Source organism: Heteronotia binoei, chromosome 1 (genome assembly GCF_032191835.1).
Source record: "Heteronotia binoei isolate CCM8104 ecotype False Entrance Well chromosome 1, APGP_CSIRO_Hbin_v1, whole genome shotgun sequence".
Lineage (NCBI taxonomy): Eukaryota > Metazoa > Chordata > Lepidosauria > Squamata > Gekkonidae > Heteronotia > Heteronotia binoei.
The window spans coordinates 97,975,312-97,996,226 of NC_083223.1; the positions used below are offsets into that span (position 1 = coordinate 97,975,312).

The window sequence follows — 20,915 nt, forward strand, 5'->3', positions numbered from 1 at the left end:
AAGGTGTTGGTGTCACTGTCAACCTTTAAAGCCCTTAATGGTCTGAGACCCTCATGCCTATGCAACTGCCTCTTCTGTTAAGACCCCCCCCCTTTCAGTCATTGTCTAAGGACCCTCTACAGGTGCTTGACAGCTGTCACCAGAGGAAAGGCTTTCTCAGTTGTGACCCCTACCATGTGGAATACACTCCTGGATGATACCCATGCACAGCCGGACTTTAGTTTCTGCAGGTCATGCAAGGCTGAATTGTTTAAGTTGGCCTTTGGAGGGTAACCACATACTTGGGCTGTTTTTATTAGAGGTATGATGATAGTCACATATTTTAATCGTATTTTAACGTTAATATTTTATATTTGTTACTATGTTTTACTTTACTGGTTTTAGTATTATAAGTTGCTGTGAGACCATTCAGGTGAGTGGTTACTAAAAAAATCTAATAAGAAAGAAAGAATACAGAATTATCTTCCTTTAAATTTAGCAAAAGACTTACCAAGAATATATCCCACTGATCATGTCTTTCTGGAGAGAGTCATCTGCTGTGCTGCTGGGCCCAGCTGCCTTAGAAATAAGTAAAACCACCAGACCTCGCATCTGCAGGTTGTTTCTGCTATCATAAACAAAACCTCTGCCAAAAAGAAAAAATATATATTGTCAACCTCAAATTTTGTTAGTCACTTGTGAATCACTAACATATTAACTTGTGCAACTGCTATTAATGGGAGCAGAGTACCACTATTTATATATAAGACATAGTTTAGGTGAGTGTCTGCAGTAGAAGAGCAAGATTTGAGTCCAGGACCATCTTAAAGATCAACAAGATATCCATGGTATAAGCTTTCAAGAGTCAAAGTTCAGTGTCAAAGTATCTGATCGAAGAAGCTTTGACTCTTGAAAGCTTATACCATGGGAAATGTATTGGCTTGTCTTTAAAGTGGTACTGGACTAAAATCCTGCTCTAGATACAGAACTGGGGTTATTTTCATCCTATTCCTCCTTACTATAGCCCTCCAACCTGCATGGCTTTTTTGTCCATGCAGGTCCCATGCCCTCAAGTATCTGTGTTTTGGAAGTCAAAAAGGACTGCTATGGGAACTCCCATACACTCAGGAAAACTAATGTATTGCTGCCAAACAAAATGGCTTTTGGGTATTAGCGATACACAGAATTTTTGTAGGTGATATAGAATGTGAACCCACTAAAATCCTGTTCTGCAGAAGCAACATTTTATGGGGTACCAAGCAAATAGTGAGGACCTACACAGAAGGAAAGAAGAAAAATATTTTGTAATGATGGATTAAGCAACTAACCATGAGGATTTTACAAGCTAATCATATAGCAAATAAAGACAACATTTTAACAGGAGGCTCAACATTATAAAGTTAGAAGGCAAGTTCAGTTTCTGCAGTCATCCCTACTTTGGATGAATGGCAGTGTAGGTTACATCTGATAGACAGTAGATAAGAACAGAACACTGAAGAGATGGAGAAGGAAAGCTAACCTATGAAGTATTCTAGCCAAATCATAGCAACTGCTAATTAGTAGCAGTGCTAGAGAAAGGAATGTTCCTGGACAGAGTGCAAGAATCAAGAAATGTAGTAATTGACAAATGCTGTAATATCCACAAATGACCCATATTACCCACTCTTCCATACAAGTATTTACAGCTTGGGTAAGTTATCAGCAAAGTAAGAGTTGAAATTCCTTTCCACTCAAAGTAGTAAACATAAATGCATTTGTGACATATACTCTGTCTTCACTACAGTAAATTGCATGAGACTTGAAACAAATAAAGCCTAAGGTGACCATCCTTTAGTAACTAGAAGCAACTGCAGTCACTTGACATGGCTTCAGGGGTCACATTCACAATCTACCTGAATCCAGATCCCCAGAGATATTCAACCCCAAGTCACAGGTACATAAAAGCCTTCCAGATGGTGCAATTAGTCTTGATGGGTATGTAGCAGAAGACAGTTGCCTCTAGGGAGAAAAAGTTAACTGAAAGCAGCCCAAGTAAAATTGGGAACACATATACTCACTATTGTCAGTGTCTTGTTTTTAAGTCTGGGCAAAACACTTTCACAAGTGTAAACATAAATATAAAACTACCAAGATCATGGTGTTGCCTGTTATAGGCTGTGCACATTAATAATACCAAACACTGTACCCTGAAGGAAAATGAAATTAGACCAGTACAGCAATCCATAGCAAATCCAACTTTATAGAATAATGAAAAGACTGTGGGGAAAATACAATTATTCTAGATGCTATTCATGTGACAAAGCCAAGCTTAAAGAACTTGACATATTCACATATTTAAATAGAGATCTTCTTTTAAAAATTCATGTTGATCCATGGGGGGGAAGGGAAGGGAGTCTAGCTCTGAAAAGTACATTGATATCAGACTCACACCACCCACATAAGCACTGGCTAATAGTTTATATGCTGAAAAAATTTATACCTCCTACTACTGTCCATCTGTTTTAAAGAATAAATCAAACAAACATGAGCATTCTTATTAAAGCATCACACACTTAATTTGTAATGTCCAGCCATTTCAATTTTCAGCTGGAGATAAACAGATCCATAATTTCAATACTTTAGCTGTGCTGTTCACTGATATATTTTTCTAGAATAGAAACTAAGTGGAAACAATGAATATTTAGAGTTTGTGGGCCTGATAAACATAGTTTAGTGATTATTGTAAAAAGTGTACTAAGTGTTTTAATTATTCTATTTGTTTATGAAGATAATATAGAAAATATGGCAACTGCATTATATTTTATAGCAGGCAGAAAAGTGGAGAACAGCTAGAAATGGTCAAGTGAAAACTATGTTTGATAAGCAAATCAAGACTGAAACTACATAAATAGAAGGTAGCATTAATGCTTGAAGTGAAACGAGCTGTTTACAAAATATTTTATATATTACATAGAGCTTTACATGATTTATGTGTAATAGTCAAAACCATACAAAAGCAGTAACATGCATGCTGGAGTCCCATATAAGTAAGCATTTCCCAGTTTCTCTAATTTATAATCGGCATACTACTCAAGTCCAGGAGATACAATTCTTGTCTTATTTCCAAGTAAAACTGCATAGGACCATCCTGCAGGGTGCATGTATTATAAAGTAAACAATAGTATATATATTTTAATCAAATGACACTTTTAAGATAACAAAGTTTTATTCAACATATGAGCTTTCATGTATGCATCCACTTCCTTAGTGAAATGGAATTTACCAGTCCATACATATAGGCAGAAGGTGAACAGTAAATCAGTATGCAACATAATGAAGATGTTTATCAGATTCCGGAATAATGAGTTTAGTTTATATAGTTATGATTTGTTTGGGTTCAATTCTGGGAAGGGACATAGTGGAGGAAATATATATGTCTAAATTAAAGATTTCTATACCCTTAATTGTGGGGTGCTGTTGGTCTTAAAGGTGCAATTGGACTCAAACTTGTGCTCCTGCTTCAGACCAACACACATGCCCACTTGAATCTAATAGCACATATTGAAAGCCAGAGTCGCATAATGGCTCAAGTGTTGAAGTAGGATCTGAGAGACCCAGGTTCAGTGTACCACAGAAGCTGCTAGGTGGCTTTGAGCCAGTCACACACACCCATAGGGGTATTCTTAGGGTGAGATGCAGGAGAGAATGTAGTAATGTAATCTCCTGCTAATTTGAGGTTTTTATGTGGAAATAGAGGTACAGCACTAAAGTGAACAGATACAACTATTTGAAAACCAGGTTTACACATGGAAGGAAACTCCTATCCATTAACAAGTATACTTAATGCTCCTTTTGGTGATTTTTCTAAGAGGTTGTTGCAAAGAGTACCACTTTTTTCCAGGCAAAATGTTAGCATAAACACACTCTTATAAGACAAGCTGAGGGGATGGAAGCTGGCCACAGCTTAAAATGTGTCTGCCAGCATGAGAGCTAAAGTTGACAGGTAGCGTGTTGAATATTGTTTATCATAATGTTCTTGTCAGGTAGGATAACTGAGAAAAGCCAGCAAACTTCCCATCCTTTCCTTCAGAAAGTTCACTGAGATCAGTGGAAAGAAAGGGGGATTTCCTAATCAAACATTTAAAGACCACTGGCAGTCAGAGTTCAGCCACCAGCTGAACAGTAGTCAGTCTTGAGGAAAACATCCTCTCAGGTTCCAACTGCTTCTTGTCCTCTCTCCTTTACCTGGAGGAAGTCTTTCCAAGTCTTCCTTCTCACATTCAATTCTCCATTCTCCCTCTGAACTCAACAGTAACCTGCAACAAAACTTTGTGGGATCAAATGGGAGAGATGTGTTATTTCACTGTCATGAATAAAAAAATGACCCAACACATGTAGAGCTCTGGATTGCAGTCATCTTGTCCAATCTGGACTCTAGTAATTAGAATCAGCTACTAATTAATAATTATAATATGTTATTGAAGAATTCTGCTGTTTTTAAAGTTCTTTACTGATGTTCCCTGTTCCCTGAATCCATCATTATGAAATACTACAATATAGCAGGGCTTGCAGTTGGCTTAATCTAACAGCCAGTTAAAGAAAGGTTGGAAAAGTGATACTGATTGTATTTTATAGTACATTTTTGTTTCCCAAATGTTTATTTTTATTACCCAAATGTTTCTTAGTAAACTCTATGGCGACCTGCATGGAACACTTATCTGTATATAAATGTGGACACATGCTAACTGCAATTCTTTAGCATATAACTACCATATGTTTCCAAACAGAATTCTCTGACTTTAAACAATTCTAAGCAGAAGATATGTGGCAGTCTCTGCTGCCATACCAAGTATAAATCAGCCTTCAGATAGTTCCTCTGATTTTTAAAATATGCATAAGAATAAAAGAGTAGTAGAATTTTAATGTACCTGAAGATTATCTAGTACCTAAGACTTCAGTTTATGGACTGTGACGCAGAGGATCATAAGCCTCTACAAAAGCACCATTTGTGTTGGGTTTTTTGAAGGACTTGCTGCTTGAATGCATATATGAAGAGCAAGAGTATCACCCCTTCTGCTTCTCTTTGTATGCTGAAAAGAGCAGTGGGACAATGATATAAGGTGACTGACTCCCTTTTAATACAGGCAGGTTCAGAGATCCTCTTACCACAAAAACTCTCCCCTCTGCCCAGCAGAGCCTGGTCCAGTCACCCTTCACCCTCACCTGTCAGTTCCCCAGTGATGCATGTGCTCTTGCCCCCTAACCTGGCAGGAAGGTCATACATAAGTCTGGGTCTTCCTTCACTGTTACATGACTGTGATGTCATATACTTGAAGCTCAGTTGGACCCATGCTGCCACCTGGGAGTTAAAAGATGGGCCCTAGATCTGAAAAGGCTGAAGACCACTAGCACTTGGAACTGAGGAATATTCCTCAAAAGTTGTATGCCTCTTAATTTTAACCAAAGAATTCAGGCTGAACATTCCACAAGAAGGAACAAGCAAGTTGCATTTCAATGAAGGTGCCTGCCTACAAGATACTAATGAAATACATAATGCCAAAATAAACTTATATAAATAACCATTTCAATTTCCAAAACTTAGATAGTGGTATTTTTTGCTGTACTGTAGAAATCTAAGCCCAACTAGCACTACATCAATATCATATAAAAATACCTGGAGAATGAATGGCAAAGTTTGCATCAGTGATCAATTTTAGTAATGCACACAATTTACATATATAAAATACCTTCTCATATATATTTTTGTGTGTATCTCACTTATGACAGAAAAATTCAAGATTTTAAAAGCTGGAGAATTTCAGTAACTTGCCATTTCAGAAATGTTAGTTTCCACAGCAACCAGCATGATTTTCTTTATATAGCATTATAAACAGATGGTAAAAAGAATGGTCATATTTGTTGCTTTGCCAATATGTCAACAGAAACTTCTGTACTACAGTATTGAATATCTGAGTTATTCAATAATTCAGGTATACTAGCAACAGAATCCACTATTGTAGGAACATACAATTAAATAATTATTTTTCATTAACACTTCTGAAATAGTAGAGTCTCTTTATTCATGCTCTTTGGCAAAGCTTTCTAAAACTGTTCCCTTACCACATGCCACATAGAAGATATTAATTCAAATTCAAAATAAAGCATCTACCTCAAAACCAAAAGGGTATTTTTGTATCTTTTGATATGCTACCCTTTATTGAATAACTTCTACAATACAGAGAAGAACAAAAGTATTCAAATTCATTCAGTGTGACATGGAAAATCAATAAAAGATTTGTGAAATGTGTTATGAAAATCAGACTTTGTTCAGAAATTAGCAAGAAGATACATTATCTTTAAAGGTTTAACATCAACAGTCAGCCTTCCATCTCATTCTCTCTACATTTTATCATCCAAAAAACAAGACCTTTTGGAGTGCTCTATTTCCACACACATTTTTTTCCTATCCAAGGTAAACTTCAACAATATATTACTCTAACACACAGCTTTGGCCCATGCATAAACACTGTCTACTATATGGCTGCACCATTATCACCTGCAGTAGGGCTTTTTCTGTAGAAAAAGCCCAGCAGAAACTCATTTGCATATTAGGCCACACACCATTGTTTCACATAGGGCTAGATATAATAAAAGCCTAACGGGTGGCCCATCCCTCAATTTTTATTGGAAGTTCTGACAACCACAGGAGTGGCCTTGCATTCTGTCTGTCACCACTCCCCCTGTAGTTGGGCAGCCTTGCTGTGACCCGCCTCCTGCCAGCCCTGTCAAGCCAGAACCCTATCAGAAGGCCACTGACCTTGAGCGAGACAGTTCTCTGCTGAAAGGTTCTCTTGGAGCCTTACTGATTACTATTGCCTCTCCTCAGGACCTGTTGTAAGAAGTCTAGACGATCTGGGACAGTCCATCTTCCCCACTCCACCCCGCAACCCACATACACATACTAACAACGCTGCTGTAAAGCAAAGAGTGAAGCAAAAAGTGTGAGACACATGTTCCTCTGCCTCCGCCTATTCAGGCCCAGGAACATATTTGCGCAATCCTCAATTTTTATTGGAAGTTGTGGCTACCAGCCTTGCATTCTGTCACCACTCCCCCCTGTCACTGGGTAGCCTTGCTGTGACCCACCTACTGCCAGCCCTGTCAGGTCAGAACTTCATCAGAAGGCCACTGACCTTTGAGCGAGACAGTTCTCTGTTGAGAGGTTCTCCTAGAGCCTTGCTGATTACTACTGCTTCTTCTCAGTGCCTGTTGTAAGAAGTCTGGGATAGTTCGTCTCCCCCCCCCACACACAAAACACTGTTGCAAAGCAAACAGTGAAGCAAACAGTAAAGTGTGAGAGACATGTTCCTCGACCCCTACCTACTCAGGCCCAGGAATATTAACAGTCTTACCTCAGAGACAGCCAACTCTTCTCTGTGTCCTCAGAGAAGAGTTGGCTGTCTCTGAGGTAAGACTGTTAACCAGCCTTAGAAAAGCTTGCAGAGCTACTGCGGCCTAACAAAAGGCCTACCAGCACACACAGCCTCCAAAGGCCATACAAATAGCCAGGGAGGCAAGGCCCTGCTTATTTCCCCCTGGGAAGTGCTAGCCAGAGGCTGTTGCTAGGCAATCCTGGCTGCTTTTCTCAGTAAAGGGAGAGGCCTCAGGCAAATAGAATAGCATACAGTCCACAGTTATTTTCTCCAGGATGTGGAGAGAAATCTGTTGTCTGGAATTCAGTTCTGATCCCAGGAGATTTTCAGACTCCTAGAAGTTGGCTACTCTAGGCCTGACAGCACTTCTGGGTGACTTGATGCAACCCGGCTGGCATGACTTAATTAGGACCAGCTGCTTGCTCCTGTTCAGCAGCAGTCCCTCTATGCCAATGTGAATTAGCAGTTGCCAACTCCAAGTTGGGAAATTCCTGGATATTTAGTGGGTGGGGCCTAGAGAGCGGGAGTTTGAGAAAGGATGGGACCTCAGACAGGTACCATGGCATAGAATCCACTCCCAAAATTAGCAATTTCTGTCTGGAGAACCATTGTTGCCAATCTCCAGGTGAGGGCTGTGTTATTATACCCTGCTGAGGTTGCTTGATTCCTGCTTTTGTCCTCATTGTGGAGAAAGTGCCAGTTTGGTGTAGTGGTTAAGTGTGCGGACTCTTATCTGGGAGAACCAGGTTTGATTCCCCACTCCTCCACTTGCACCTGCTGGCATGGCCTTGGATCAGCCATAGCTCTGGCAGAAGTTGTCCTTGAAAGGGCAGCTCTGTGAGAGCCCTCTCAGCCCCGCCCACCTCACAGGGTGTCTGTTGTGGGGGAGAAAGGTAAAGGAGATTGTGAGCTGCTCTGAGGCTCGAGTGGAGGGCGGGATACAAATCCAATATCATCATCATCTTTTTTTTTACTAGGTAGGTGCTATAGGGAGAGGGGAGAAGATGGAAAACTGAAATAAGATAAAATCCCCTACATAAAACCTCCCTTGAGGTGCATACTCTATAACATAACCATGCCAGCCCAACCCCGCCCCCCCCCCCCCCAAAATGCCACAAGCTCACACTGTCGCTAAACACCACAAGGCTGGATATGATAGGAAAAGGTGGCAACAATGCACTACAAACAAAAGGTATGATGTGCTTCGGTGTCTGTGTGACCATTGTCATGCTCCCCCGCCACCACCCCACCCCTATTATTCCTTCTTGGCATTCTGGACCTGTTTCAGGGCTTTTAGCCACCACAGACATAGGGACACACACACACACATATGCAGGGGGGAATGGAAAGCTGGTGTCTGTTTCAGCTGCAGGGTGGGTGGGAAGACAGCAAGGGTGAGGAGCAGTGTTTCCTCTGAGCTGAGTTAACATGAGTTAGCTTACAGATTTTTAACCTCCAACTCACACCTTATTGTCTTAGCTCAGGAAAAATGGCCCCAGAGAACAATAATCTATGTAGTAGCTCGCAACTTTAATGCCAGTAGCTTACAAAGTAGAATTTTTGCTCACAAGACTCTGCAGCTTAGAGGGAACATTCGTGAGGTGAGTGAAAGCCAAGGCTGGAGGGAGGGGCTTCAGAGCGGGGTCTCCCAGACCTAGGTTTTTGCTGTGGAAGCGGACTGGGTGTTTTTGGGCCAGTCACAGACTTTCAGCCTAACCTAATTTACAAGGTTGTGCAGATCAAAGTGGGGAGAGGAGAATTATGTAAGCTGCTTTGGTCTCCCCCCACCCCCCATGTGAAGAAAGATTGTCCTTTTCCTATTCAGGGAGGGGGAAGGCAATGGAAAGCTGAAAGAGGGACAGATAAAGAGAAGGAGATATGGTTGCCAACTCCAGGTTAGGAAATTCCTAGATATTTAAGGGGTGGGGTTTGAGGAGGAATGAGACTTCAAACCTTCCTTTGAAGTTTTTAAACAGAGGCTAGATGGCTATCTGGTAGCAATGAAGATCCTGTGAATTTAGGGGGAGGTATTTGTGAGTTTTCTGCATTGTGCAGGGGGCTGGACTAGATGACCCTGGAGGTCCCTTGCAATTCTATGATTCTATGAGATACAATACCATTTCCTCCTGAGGAACCACTGATGCCATTCTCCAGGTGAGGGCTGGAGACAATTTAGAATTACAAATGCTCTCCAGATGACAGATATCAGCTCTCCTTCAGGTGTGTGGGGGGGAAGAAGTGCATGCCTTCACTTGGGTGGGTGGAAGACAGCAAAGATGGGGGGCACTCACCCAGAGCCTTTTTCTGGAGCTCGTTGTATTTTCTTCACAATGGGCCTTATTACTAGTAGATATAATAAAAGCCTAATGGGTGACTTGATCCTCAGTTTTTATTGGAAGTTGTGGCTACCACAGGAGTGGCCTTGCACTCTGTCACCACTCTCCCCTGTCATTGGGTAGCCTTGCTGTGACCCACCTACTGCCGGCCCTGTCAGGTCAGAACCCCATCAGAAGGCCACTGACCTTTGAGCGAGACAGTTCTATGCTGAGAGATTCTCCTGGAGCCTTACTTATTACTACTGCCTCTCCTCAGTCCATCACCCCCCCCCCCCCAAACAATGCTGCCACCGTTTTGCCGCCTCCAACTAACACTCCCGGCTAAAGTTGCACTCGACCAGTACACACATATATATTCTATTTATAAATACACCAGAAACTCCTCCTTATTGGGCAATATTCCACCTCTTCATTTACATCAGTCTGTGGTTGAATCCAGTGTGAACTAATATCATGTGGCAGACATACTTGCTTAAGTAACTTTGAACATTGTATAATAACTATATACATCCAAAGCAAACTCTGTCAGAAAACAGTTAAAACATCTTCAACTGAAAGAAAAGGAATGTTCCTTCACAATGGGGGGAGGGGGAAGTTCAGCAGCAGCAGAAACAGACTCTATACTGACTCTGTATCACTTTTCCACCTGCAACTAGTCTTCACTCTTTCAATTCAAATTAGGCTACAGTGGGCTGCTTGCTTTAAGAGGCAGGAAGCTATCTGAAGGCTCCCATTCGTTCCCCCCGCCCCCGCAAGTGGAAGGGGGTGAAAGGCAAGCTTCTAATAGCTGCCTACCTTCCTGACAGCTTGCCGGTCTTCCTGTCATTTCTCAGTTTTCCTTCCTTCTTTTCCCTTTATTTTATCCTTTTCTCCCAAACTTTAACATAACTCTCACTTCATTCATTCCTCCCATTTTGTCTTTTTCTTTCATTCTGACTAGCTTCCTTCTTTTTATTTCTCACAGGCCTCATTTTGGACAGGAGATTACAGGAGTGGAGTTCCAGAACCTCTAAATTTTATTGCGCTCTTTTTCTTTAACCCCCCCCCCCCCCAAAATGCTTGCTTCTGGGCTCCATTGTTCAAACCCCCTGTGAGAATTTTGCTGAACTTGTAAGATTTGACAAACTTTCTAATATTTTTCCCCACAAAAAATGGGGAAATAACTAAAACATAAAGCAGACAGATGGAAATCTTCATCATACCATTGTGGCCACATAGGAGAAAGTAATTTCAAAAGTATGATGGGAGTAAGATGACAATTATAATTCAAGAAGCATGTTAAGGTAGATGCTGAGCTGCTATAATTTAGAACACCTTCAGGAGATGTCAGGGATGTGTGACATATGGAAAGAGTTATGCAAATGAGTTGTGCTAATGAGTTCTGGCACTTCTTCTTCTGCAAAATGACTCCTGCTCTCACTCCTTCCCCCCTCATTTTTCTACCTCCCTTCTGTTCTTTCTCTTATTCTTTCTCTGTATCTTTGTCCTTCTGCCTTTTTATTATATTCTGGCTGCAATCATATACACTAAATAATGCACTTTCAATTAGAGTTGCCAGGTCCAATTCAAGAAATATCTGAAGACAAAGGTGGCAAACGGAAGGCAGCATCTAAGTGGCGGAGAGGTGCCCTGCCACCCACTTCAGCTGCCTGGGTCCCAGGCAGGTAAAAGAGGCGGTGTGTGGCAGGAATGTGTGCACTGTCACGTGGGGGGGGGGGGGAGGGGCAGGAATTCTTGCCTGGGGCGTCTTTCTTTTCAAATATAGAAGTAAAACTCCGCAAAAGGTGAGGAGCATATTTTTAAATGTAGGAGCATTTTGAATGATGCGAGTTTGTAGCAGGTGGATTCAGTGCTCAGTAGATCTGGAGCACAGCTTAATGGAGAAAGGGCCTTTCACTCTTTTCTACCCATCTTTTCCTTACCATTCTTTCTTTATCTCTCTCTTTATTTCATTCTGTTTGTCTACCTTCCTTCCTTCCTGCCACCTACACATTCATCACCCCCCTCCCGAATATTTTTTTCTAGGGCCCATTGTATTTCTTCCTGCAATGGGCTTTACTGCTAGTTTTAAATAAAAGCCCAACAGAAATTTATTTGCATATTAGACCACACTCCTGATGCCAAGCCAGCCAGAACTGCATTCCTGTGTGTTCCTGCTCAAAAAAAGCCCTGACCTTCAGATTACCAAGCATTTCACATATATGGTTTCACACATGAGCAAAGCCTGTTATTCCTTCCTATATGGAGCACTAACATCATACATGCTTTTATGATCACATGGGAGCAATTATGTTTGAACTGGTTTTCAAACTCTCAAATGGTATAAAAAGGATGGATTCCATAAAGTGTACAGATACTATTATAAATTTAGAAAGCCCTCTTTACTCTCCTTTTGACCCTCCTGACTCTTCCTTTCAACTAATCCTCATTAACATTCCTACAAATGCTGAATCTTATGTAAATTTTAAAACACCCTATAAGTACAACATGAACACATTTGATTTCTAAGCAAGAAATTTCTCAAAAATGACAAATTAATCTAGTGGAAACCAAAAAGGAAAGCGTAAATCTCTTCAGGATGCTCCATAATCTATACTCCAAAAAAGGAACCATGCAAACTAAAAGGTTCCCAACATGGTTTCTTTTACTGACTCCTGAAGTTCATCAATTTGTCACATGGATAAAGGAAAGGTTATTGCCCACATTTAGCCTAAAAGTTTCTTGTACTAATGTTTATGCTTCTCTAAACTATTTGATTTTTATTTATCCAGAGAAGCCTTCGCATAAGCAGGCATGAGAACAATCTCATCTCTGGAAAACCTGCTGTAATTATTCACACGACAGAACAATGCCCCAGTATTCCCTAGCTCATCCAAATAAAAAGGTACTATTATACTTCTCAGTATTGTTCAAATCAGTCAAAACACAAACCAAAGCATGAACATTAAGATGGCTACCTCAACAGGAACTAAAACAGATATCCAAATATCTCATGCAGGTTTCCTGTGGTCTCACACCTCTTCATTTATAATATACTGAAATCAATTGCTTTCTTTCTCTACCTGAGTTGCTGGAACTCAGATCCTCTTCATCTGTTACCAGGACAACAAGCACTGACACTTGGTTGTGATACATGTAACCTTCTCCACAGTATCTCTTTTGCAAGCAGCATTTAAATTTCTTCATGTTTCCTTCCTTCCAACAAAAACAAGAAAACCAGAGACAAGGCTTTTGAGGAAGGAGAGATATGTTAAGGAAAACAAAGCGAACATTTCAATTTAGGATATTCAATAAATTTTAATGGAATGTAAACATCCACTTGGAGTTGGTGTTCCTACTGATCCAGAAACCATAGAGACAAAAAAAGTGGCACAGTGGCATTTTGGCATTCTCCAAAAAAAGTTTTATATTTACCGTTGGTAATTAATTTAACAATTTTTGCATTCCCCAATGAATACTTAAAATATTTTATTTAAGTAGAATACATTAACGTTTTAGAAATTTCTTGAAAAAACAAAACAGACATGTACATGGTTATGTTTTTAGTAATAAGTGACATTTTCCTAACATTTTACCTTTTTAAAAAGCAAATCTAAATAGTTCTATTCAACCAGAGTTAACCTTTCCTAATGCTTACTGCTTCTGCTAAAGTCAATAGGACTCTGTGTTTTGGTGGCGGTCATGTATCTGGTTTTTACCATTCAGTGAGCTATCATCAGTAAGTACTATGCCATCCAGCATTTTCAAAGACCTAAAATTGAAGGAAAAAAGAAGCTGGGCATAGGGTATGGAGAAGAAAGAAAGTGGTCTAAGTGCAGGTGGGCTATGCCTTTGATCTAGAATTCTGCCTATTTCCTTATCTTGTGATGCCTCATCACCCACTTAACCCCTTAACCACACTATGTTTTATTTCCATTCTCAGTTTCTTATTTAACATTTAAAACTTCAGACTTAGAACCAGAATTATGCACACTCTGGCTAGTGATAGAATTCACATAATTCTGACCTTAGCCATGAAGCTATGCTCTCAGAGGGGCGGTTCTAAACGCTTGTTTGTTGCGTCACATAGAACAAACCACACAGTCCCAAAAGCCACAGCCACATCTCAAAGTAATTCCCAGCTTCTTACTTACATGGATCTTGCACCATTCTGCAGTTCATATGATTGGTGTGCCATTTTACAAATAGCTAAACATTGGTCTTACTGCACAAGCCCATACCAAGTGAAAGGTATTCCATGTTCAACAATGTTCTCTATTGCCTCTGGTGGTGGAAAGTGCCATCAAATCAAATTACGGGAATCCCATAGGGCTTTCAAGGCAAGAGATTTCCAGAGGTGGTTTGCCATCGCCTGCCTCTATTGTCTTTAGCCAAATCAAAAGGAAGAGGGGCACAGTCACATAGGCCTGCAAATGCTTAGAGAGCCAACAGCTACTAACAAAAAAGGCTTAGCAAATATATTGTCACTCAAAAGCAGTGATCAAGGCAGATTCCAAGAGCATAAAATAGCACGTAAACCAAGCAAAACAAGGTCACAAGCTAATAATTTAGGGATAATTCTGCATTAACTATAAAGCTTCACCCCCTTGATAATTTAATCTACTGACATGACATTAAGGATTTAAGTTTTCTCCTAAGAATTCCTTTCTTCTTTAAACTTTCCAGAACAAGCAGTGTAACAGAATTTGGCATTGTGTTTGTAAGACATTTTTAAAGCTCATTTAAACATGTTCTCCCAGTTGGCACCACAACTATCTTTCTAAAGCCAAGCAAACTTTTATAAAGACTTTAATAGAAGGTTTGCTCAAATATGCCAGTATGTGCCTGCCTTCTAAAACACTCCTAAGACACTGAAAAAAAGTAAATCTCTGTGTGAACATGAAAGGATCATTCAGGACAGAGCAAGCCATAGTACCAGTTCTGAGTAGACACAAAAAATGATAACAAGTTTAACTTAATTATGAACAGGACCCATTTTAAGACATTTAAAACACGTTAAAAACTTAAGGTTCAAAATATGAACTACCTTTTGTTTTCAGAAACCCAGAACTTGCTAAATGTAACATGATTTTCCTGAAACTGTCCATACAACAGCTACCATAAATTAATATAACAATGCAACTGCAAATTTCAAGTAGCTGCATTAAGTTTGGAAAACCTTTAGAGTGGTAGTAGAGGCAAAATTAGACTTGTCATTTAAGAATTTGCCTCTACATCAAACAAGAGCCAATATTGTGAGAAAACTAACAGCCATTCATGGAAGCTTTCTGTATCCCGCTGCAAAGTTTAAATTTGGGCTAACCCATTTAAAACATGGTAGATCTGAGTTATGGATCCTGAGTTACGGACTTGGGGGGGGGGGGGGTCTGAGTTATGGAACCCCAAACAAGGTTGCCCAGGAAAGTGCTTTTGGAGGAGATGCTGCATGTGGGTTCTAGAGTGTATACAATGGACCCTGGATGAGCTAGTAGCATCAGACTCGCAGTGCATCTCCCCAAGATGCCCCTCACATACCCCCCCAAGTTATCTGCAGACTGGACTCAGGGGTCTAAGTTAGAGACCCTCAAATAAGGTGTCCCCAGGAAAGTGCTTTTTGGGGAGATGTTGGATGTGGGTTCTGGAGTGTATACAATGGACCCTGGGTGAGCCAGAGACATTTTTTGATGGAACCCACCCTGAGCCTTCTTTGTGGGAAGGGCAGGATATAAACTGAATGAAATAAATAAATAAGATTAATGTCACACCTATATGACCTGACTTGAGGGGGATGTCTGAGTTACTGCCCAAGAAAATACTTTTCAGTGAGATGTCAGGCATGGGTTCAGGAGTGTATAGAATAGGCCTTGTGCAAACTTAGAGGCATTAAACTCAAGGGACAATTTCCTAGGATGCCCCGACATGCTCTAAAAATTATATGCAAATTGGACTTGGGGGGGGTGAGCTATAGCCCACCAAAGAACATGACCCCAGGAAAGTGTTTCCTGGGAAAATGTTGTCAAGTGTGGGTTGGCCATAGAATGAATAGAATGAGCCCTATGTGACCTCGTAGAGGGCAGGCATCAAACTTGCAGCAGACCTCTCCAGGATGGACACCCTATGGAAACATGTGGCCATTGTTGCTTGGCACTGTTGCAGATGGAAGTGTCCCTGGTTGGGCTCAACCTTCCCTGCAGACAGACAACATGATTACAAGACAGATCCAACTCTCCCACTCAGGCCTGGGAGCCACCTGCATGTTGCAGGTGGCTGTGTCTCCCCAGACTCAACCTCCCATCACTTGCTGACACATTCAAGGGGACTGCTTGGCAGGACCAACCCTCCTGCCCTGCCCAGGAGCCACCCACACAGTTGTGGGTGCCACTGTCTCTATGGGCCAAACCTTTCTCTAGGGGCAACATGATCACCTTAACAGCAGAGGGGAAGATGGCATGATGACTCTGGGTGATAGCCCATGACCTTCCTGGGTGGCAGTTATGGAATTGGAAATGGAAGGGGAGTGAGTGGAGGCCCCATGATTCAGCCCAACAACCCATGGACAGAGCTGGTCTTTCCCTGTGATCACCCTGCCTGCAGATGAGGGAGACATCATTGTAGCTCTGGATGGAAGCCCGTGACCTAATGGATAAGTGGAAATGGAACAGGGGGGGAGGCCCTGTGATGCAACCTGACACCCCATGGCACCTTGGGAGGAGCTGGCCTTGCCTTGTGATAACTTTGCCAGCAGACAGGGGAGACATGTTGGTGTATGGATAATGACTTTGCGGTGACCAAGAAAGCCATGGATGCATGATTTTTATGGTGCAAGCTATGGCCACAGACATGATAAGTGATTTGATGGTGAGTCTGGTTTGACCCACTGCAAAAACCTTAAGGATCCATGAGCATCCATGCTTTGGAACCATATTTTTGTGCTGTTGTGGAATGATGAAGAAGTAGAGCCATGATTTTTGCTATGCTTCCTCATTCTCCTCTCCTCCATTTTATCCTCACAATAATCCCATGAGGTAAATTAGGTTAAGTCTGTGGGACTGGCCCATGATCACCTAGCAAGCTTCCATGGTAGAGTGGGTAGTCACACCTAGGTATTCCAGATCCTAGCCTGACACTATTGGACTAAGAACTTCTGTGGACTCAGACTTGGGGGGGAGGGGGGGATAGATACAGCAAAATAACGGGGAGAATCAGCAGAAATATACCATACATACAAGCAAGCTTTTACAAAAGTGTATGGGGGAGATTTCTGCCAACGCATGCTTCCTGTTACATTTCCCCACAACACATGCCACATGGTTCTTCAGCATTCCCAGGCCCTTGGGAAGGGCTTTTCGGGGATGTATGCAACAGTAAACAAAAGAAGAATATTACATTCCATGAAATTACTCTGTTAACAAAAGCACTGGAATTCAACATGCCATGTTTGCTGAACAGCAGGCTGCAAACTTCCCAATAAGTAAGACTTTTTGCTAACCTTTGAAGAAGAATACATAATCACATAATACTGCCCCTGGAAATTAGATTAATTTGCTTGTTTCAGCTAAAACAATTCTTATTTTCCCAAATTAGCCTAACTAGAAAAGTATTAATTATGTCAAAAGATTCTTTAAAAGCATAACATTAAACATAAGAAAACCCCTGCAGAACTGAGGGTGAATTACAGCATACCAAATAGATCCTATATGCCTTAAATTTCAAGTTTGCTCCCATGGAAAATATTTTCATAGCTGTATTTATAAAGAAGAGCTATGTCACAGAAGAGCTACTTCACTGAAAAACAGCAGAAATACTCTTTAAAAAACCCAATTGCCACTGAGCTGTCCCATATCAGCCACTGGCCTATGAACCACGAGTCAAGACAACTTGTGTGCCACTGGCTGGGCCATTCCTCTCCCAATGCCGGCCCCAGGACAACAAAGATTGGGTCACTGGGAAAACTGCTAGGCAGTAGCAATCAAGTTTGCTTCTGTCAGTAAAATGAAACCAACCTTGGTTATCTCACTAAAAGATGGGCGGGGCAGGGGGGAAAGGCACGTTCTAGGCCTCTTTTGGCCTTTGAGGGAGAACTCATTGGGCGCAGTCCTCACTAAGGTTGCCAATTCCAGGTTGGTGGGACATTCCTGGTAATTTTGTGGTGGAGTTTGAGGAGGGCAGGTTTTGTGAAGGGGAGAGGCCTCAGCTGAATATAATGCCATAGAGTCCACCATCCAAAGCAGTTATTTTCTCCAGAGGGGGGGAGAGATCTGTTGTCTGCAGTTCGGTTGTGACACCAGGAGATTATCAGGCTCCACCCAGAGGTTGGCTACCCTTCACCTGGCTGCCTGCTACTGCTGCTGAGAAGAAGATAGGGTTGCCAACTCCAGGTTGTGAAATTCCTGAATATTTAGGGGTGGAGCCTGCAGACAGTGAGGCTTGAGGAAGGTTAGGACCTCAGACAGGTATAATGCCATAGACTCCACCCTCCAAACCAGCCATTTCCTCCTGGGAAACCATTGTTGCCAATTTCCATGTGAGGGCTGGAGATCACTCAAAATTACAACTGCTCTCTACAGAAGATGAGTGGGGATGAGTGAATGCCATCACTTGGGTGGGTGGGAAGACAGCAACGGTGGGGAGCACTCACCCGGAACCTCTTTCTAGAGTCTGTTGTATTTTCCCTCACAGTGGGCCTTATTCCTTGAATGGATATAAAACTGTAAGATAACCTTATGTGATTTCCCCATCTACAGCATTAACTTTAAGGAATAAGCACAAAAAGCCAAATCAGAATGTTCAACAATAGCCAAGTGTTAACAATACAACTATGAATAGGGGAGAAAAACTTTTGACAAGACATCAAGCCTATCAAACTATTACAAAATTTAAGTTGGATCACAAGCAGATGTTAACTTCTATTAGAGGGTATAAGACAGTCGTGCTTGACCCTTGTGGCAGAATTTATTTTGGGTAGGCCCTCTTTATGATCCTAACTATATTTTTTACGATCTTAAACATACTCTTTATGAAATTGGCTACAAGAACTCTTTCTGAAAGTAGCCATGTTCTCATGAAATGAGCACTAAGCTCTTCAAACACCTTAGAGGTCTCTATATTTCTCTATAATTATTGATTGCAGTTATGAACTTGGCCACCAGAATTCTAAGCTATTCAACACTGTCATGCATTCATATTGCTAAGTGGGTGAAAGTGGAGTGTCTTTTAAGGACAGGAATCTCCCTATATGGTAAGGTCCATATATGGAGGGCAAGAAACGAGATGGAGAGGGCAGTCATTGGTATAAACCCAGCAACTAGGATTAGGGAAATGGTTGCCTGAGGCGTTCTCAGCCATTATTGCTTATTGTTTATTTGGCTGCAAAATTATTTACTGCTGAATAACACAAGTAGCTGTGTGTATGAGGACATTAGAGCCTATATAAAGTTGTGGATTTTTTGGATCACACTGCTGATCTGGACCAGAGTGTAGCCACTCTGCCTCTGTGTCAGATCATGCCAAACTAATTGGGACTTAGATTCTGGGGCTGCTCTGCAGAGACAATTCTTCTGCTTAACAGCCTAAGAGGAGAAACAGCCTTCTGTTTGAGATCTCAAACATAGAAGAAATGTTCAGACTTGGAATCTAGAGCATAACATCTACTAGGGACTTAGATTTTAAATGGGAAAATGTAGACTAATAGGGCTAAGTCCTTGGACTTCGATTTTTTTCCAGTATGCTCTCTACTTTATTGTATTTTATGCTTTATGCTCTGTGCAAACTGTTTTCTTTTCTGCCTTTCTGTCCATATATTTTAAGCCTTCTAAAGGAGTTTTCTTAAGTCTAAAGGAACTGTAAGAGCAACTGTACTAATGCAATCTCTGTTCTGTCTTTCTATCCATATATCTGAAGCCTTCTATCTAAAGAAGAAACTGAAATGTACTAATATCTTTTTTGTGTGTAAAACAATTTTTATTATTCAGCAACATTAATCAGTTATCATCCAAAAATGAACATCAAAAATATTGCATCACATTTCCCATCTCCCTCCCCCCTTTCTGTGACTTCCCCGGTGCATTCTACTTAAAGTATATATATATAAAAAAGTAATATTAACCTTTTAAGAACCTATTTTTTAAAAAAACTTATAACTATAATAAAATACAAATAAGAACAAGGTTACTTATTACTATTATTATCTATCTTGATTAATAGTCCATTTATAGTATTATTATACTTCTTAGTGTTATCTATCTTAATTACAGTCCATTAAACCCAGTCCTTATAAGCAAAGACACTATATATTTCCATAATTCCACTTTACCTATAGTCCGTATTAAAATAATAATAATTTGATAACACTTTACATTAAAAAAAATAACGATTGTTAAAAATCACCAAATGTCCTTTCGCCTTCCACTGTTTTTCAACATACTTTTGAAATTTCTCCCATTCCTTGTAATACTTACCTATGTCAAGTTCAGAACAGTAATTGATATAATTGAATACTATTTTCTTTAATATTATTACATGTCGATATCTTCATAGAGTTCTTCCATAAATATTCCCATTGTTCCATCTGAATGTCTTTATTTATGTTAATTGCCACTTTATCATTTGAGATTTAATCACTTCTTCCTCTGTAGACCACTTCAATAATTTATATACTCTTGAAATCATTTTTTCATTATCGCCAAACAGCATTCTTTCCAGTTCAGTTTGATCCTGTCTTATTCCTTCATTTCTAATATCCTGTTCAAGCAGACTTCTAATTTGTTGCAATTGAAACCAATTATACTTATAATCCAATTCTTTCACTGATTTTAGTTCCACCTTGTATTTTTAGCAATTATTTATATGTTATCTATTTTTCTTCCTTAATATCAGAATATAACTTTATTACTTCTGTCGGCACAATCCAAAGCGGTTTCCTCTCATCACCACATTTTTTATATTTCAGCCAAGCTTTTAACAAATTACTTCTTATGTAATGATGTGAGATAAAAACCATCCATCTTACTTTTCCCATAGCACAAATATGCATGCCAACCAAAAATATTTCCATGACCTTCTAGTGTTAATAAATTTCTATTTAATAACATTATCCATTCCTTTATCCACACCAAACAAACTGCATCATGGTATAGTTTTAAATCCGGCACTTGAAAGCCTCCCCTTTCTTTTGCATCAGTCAAGATCTTCATTTTAATTCTTGGTTTCT

The 20,915-nt window shown here is 40.5% G+C and overlaps 1 protein-coding gene across 2 annotated transcripts in view; it reads right to left on the reverse strand.

Moving 5' to 3' along the window:
- PDSS2 (decaprenyl diphosphate synthase subunit 2) overlaps positions 1-20,915 on the reverse strand; it is a 95,453-nt gene that overhangs the window by 67,030 nt on the left and 7,508 nt on the right. For both annotated transcript variants that reach the window (XM_060237793.1, XM_060237785.1), the window contains exon 2: positions 491-625. In XM_060237793.1, coding sequence (XP_060093776.1) covers positions 491-625 — 135 coding nt within the window. The remainder of the gene's footprint in view (positions 1-490; positions 626-20,915) is intronic.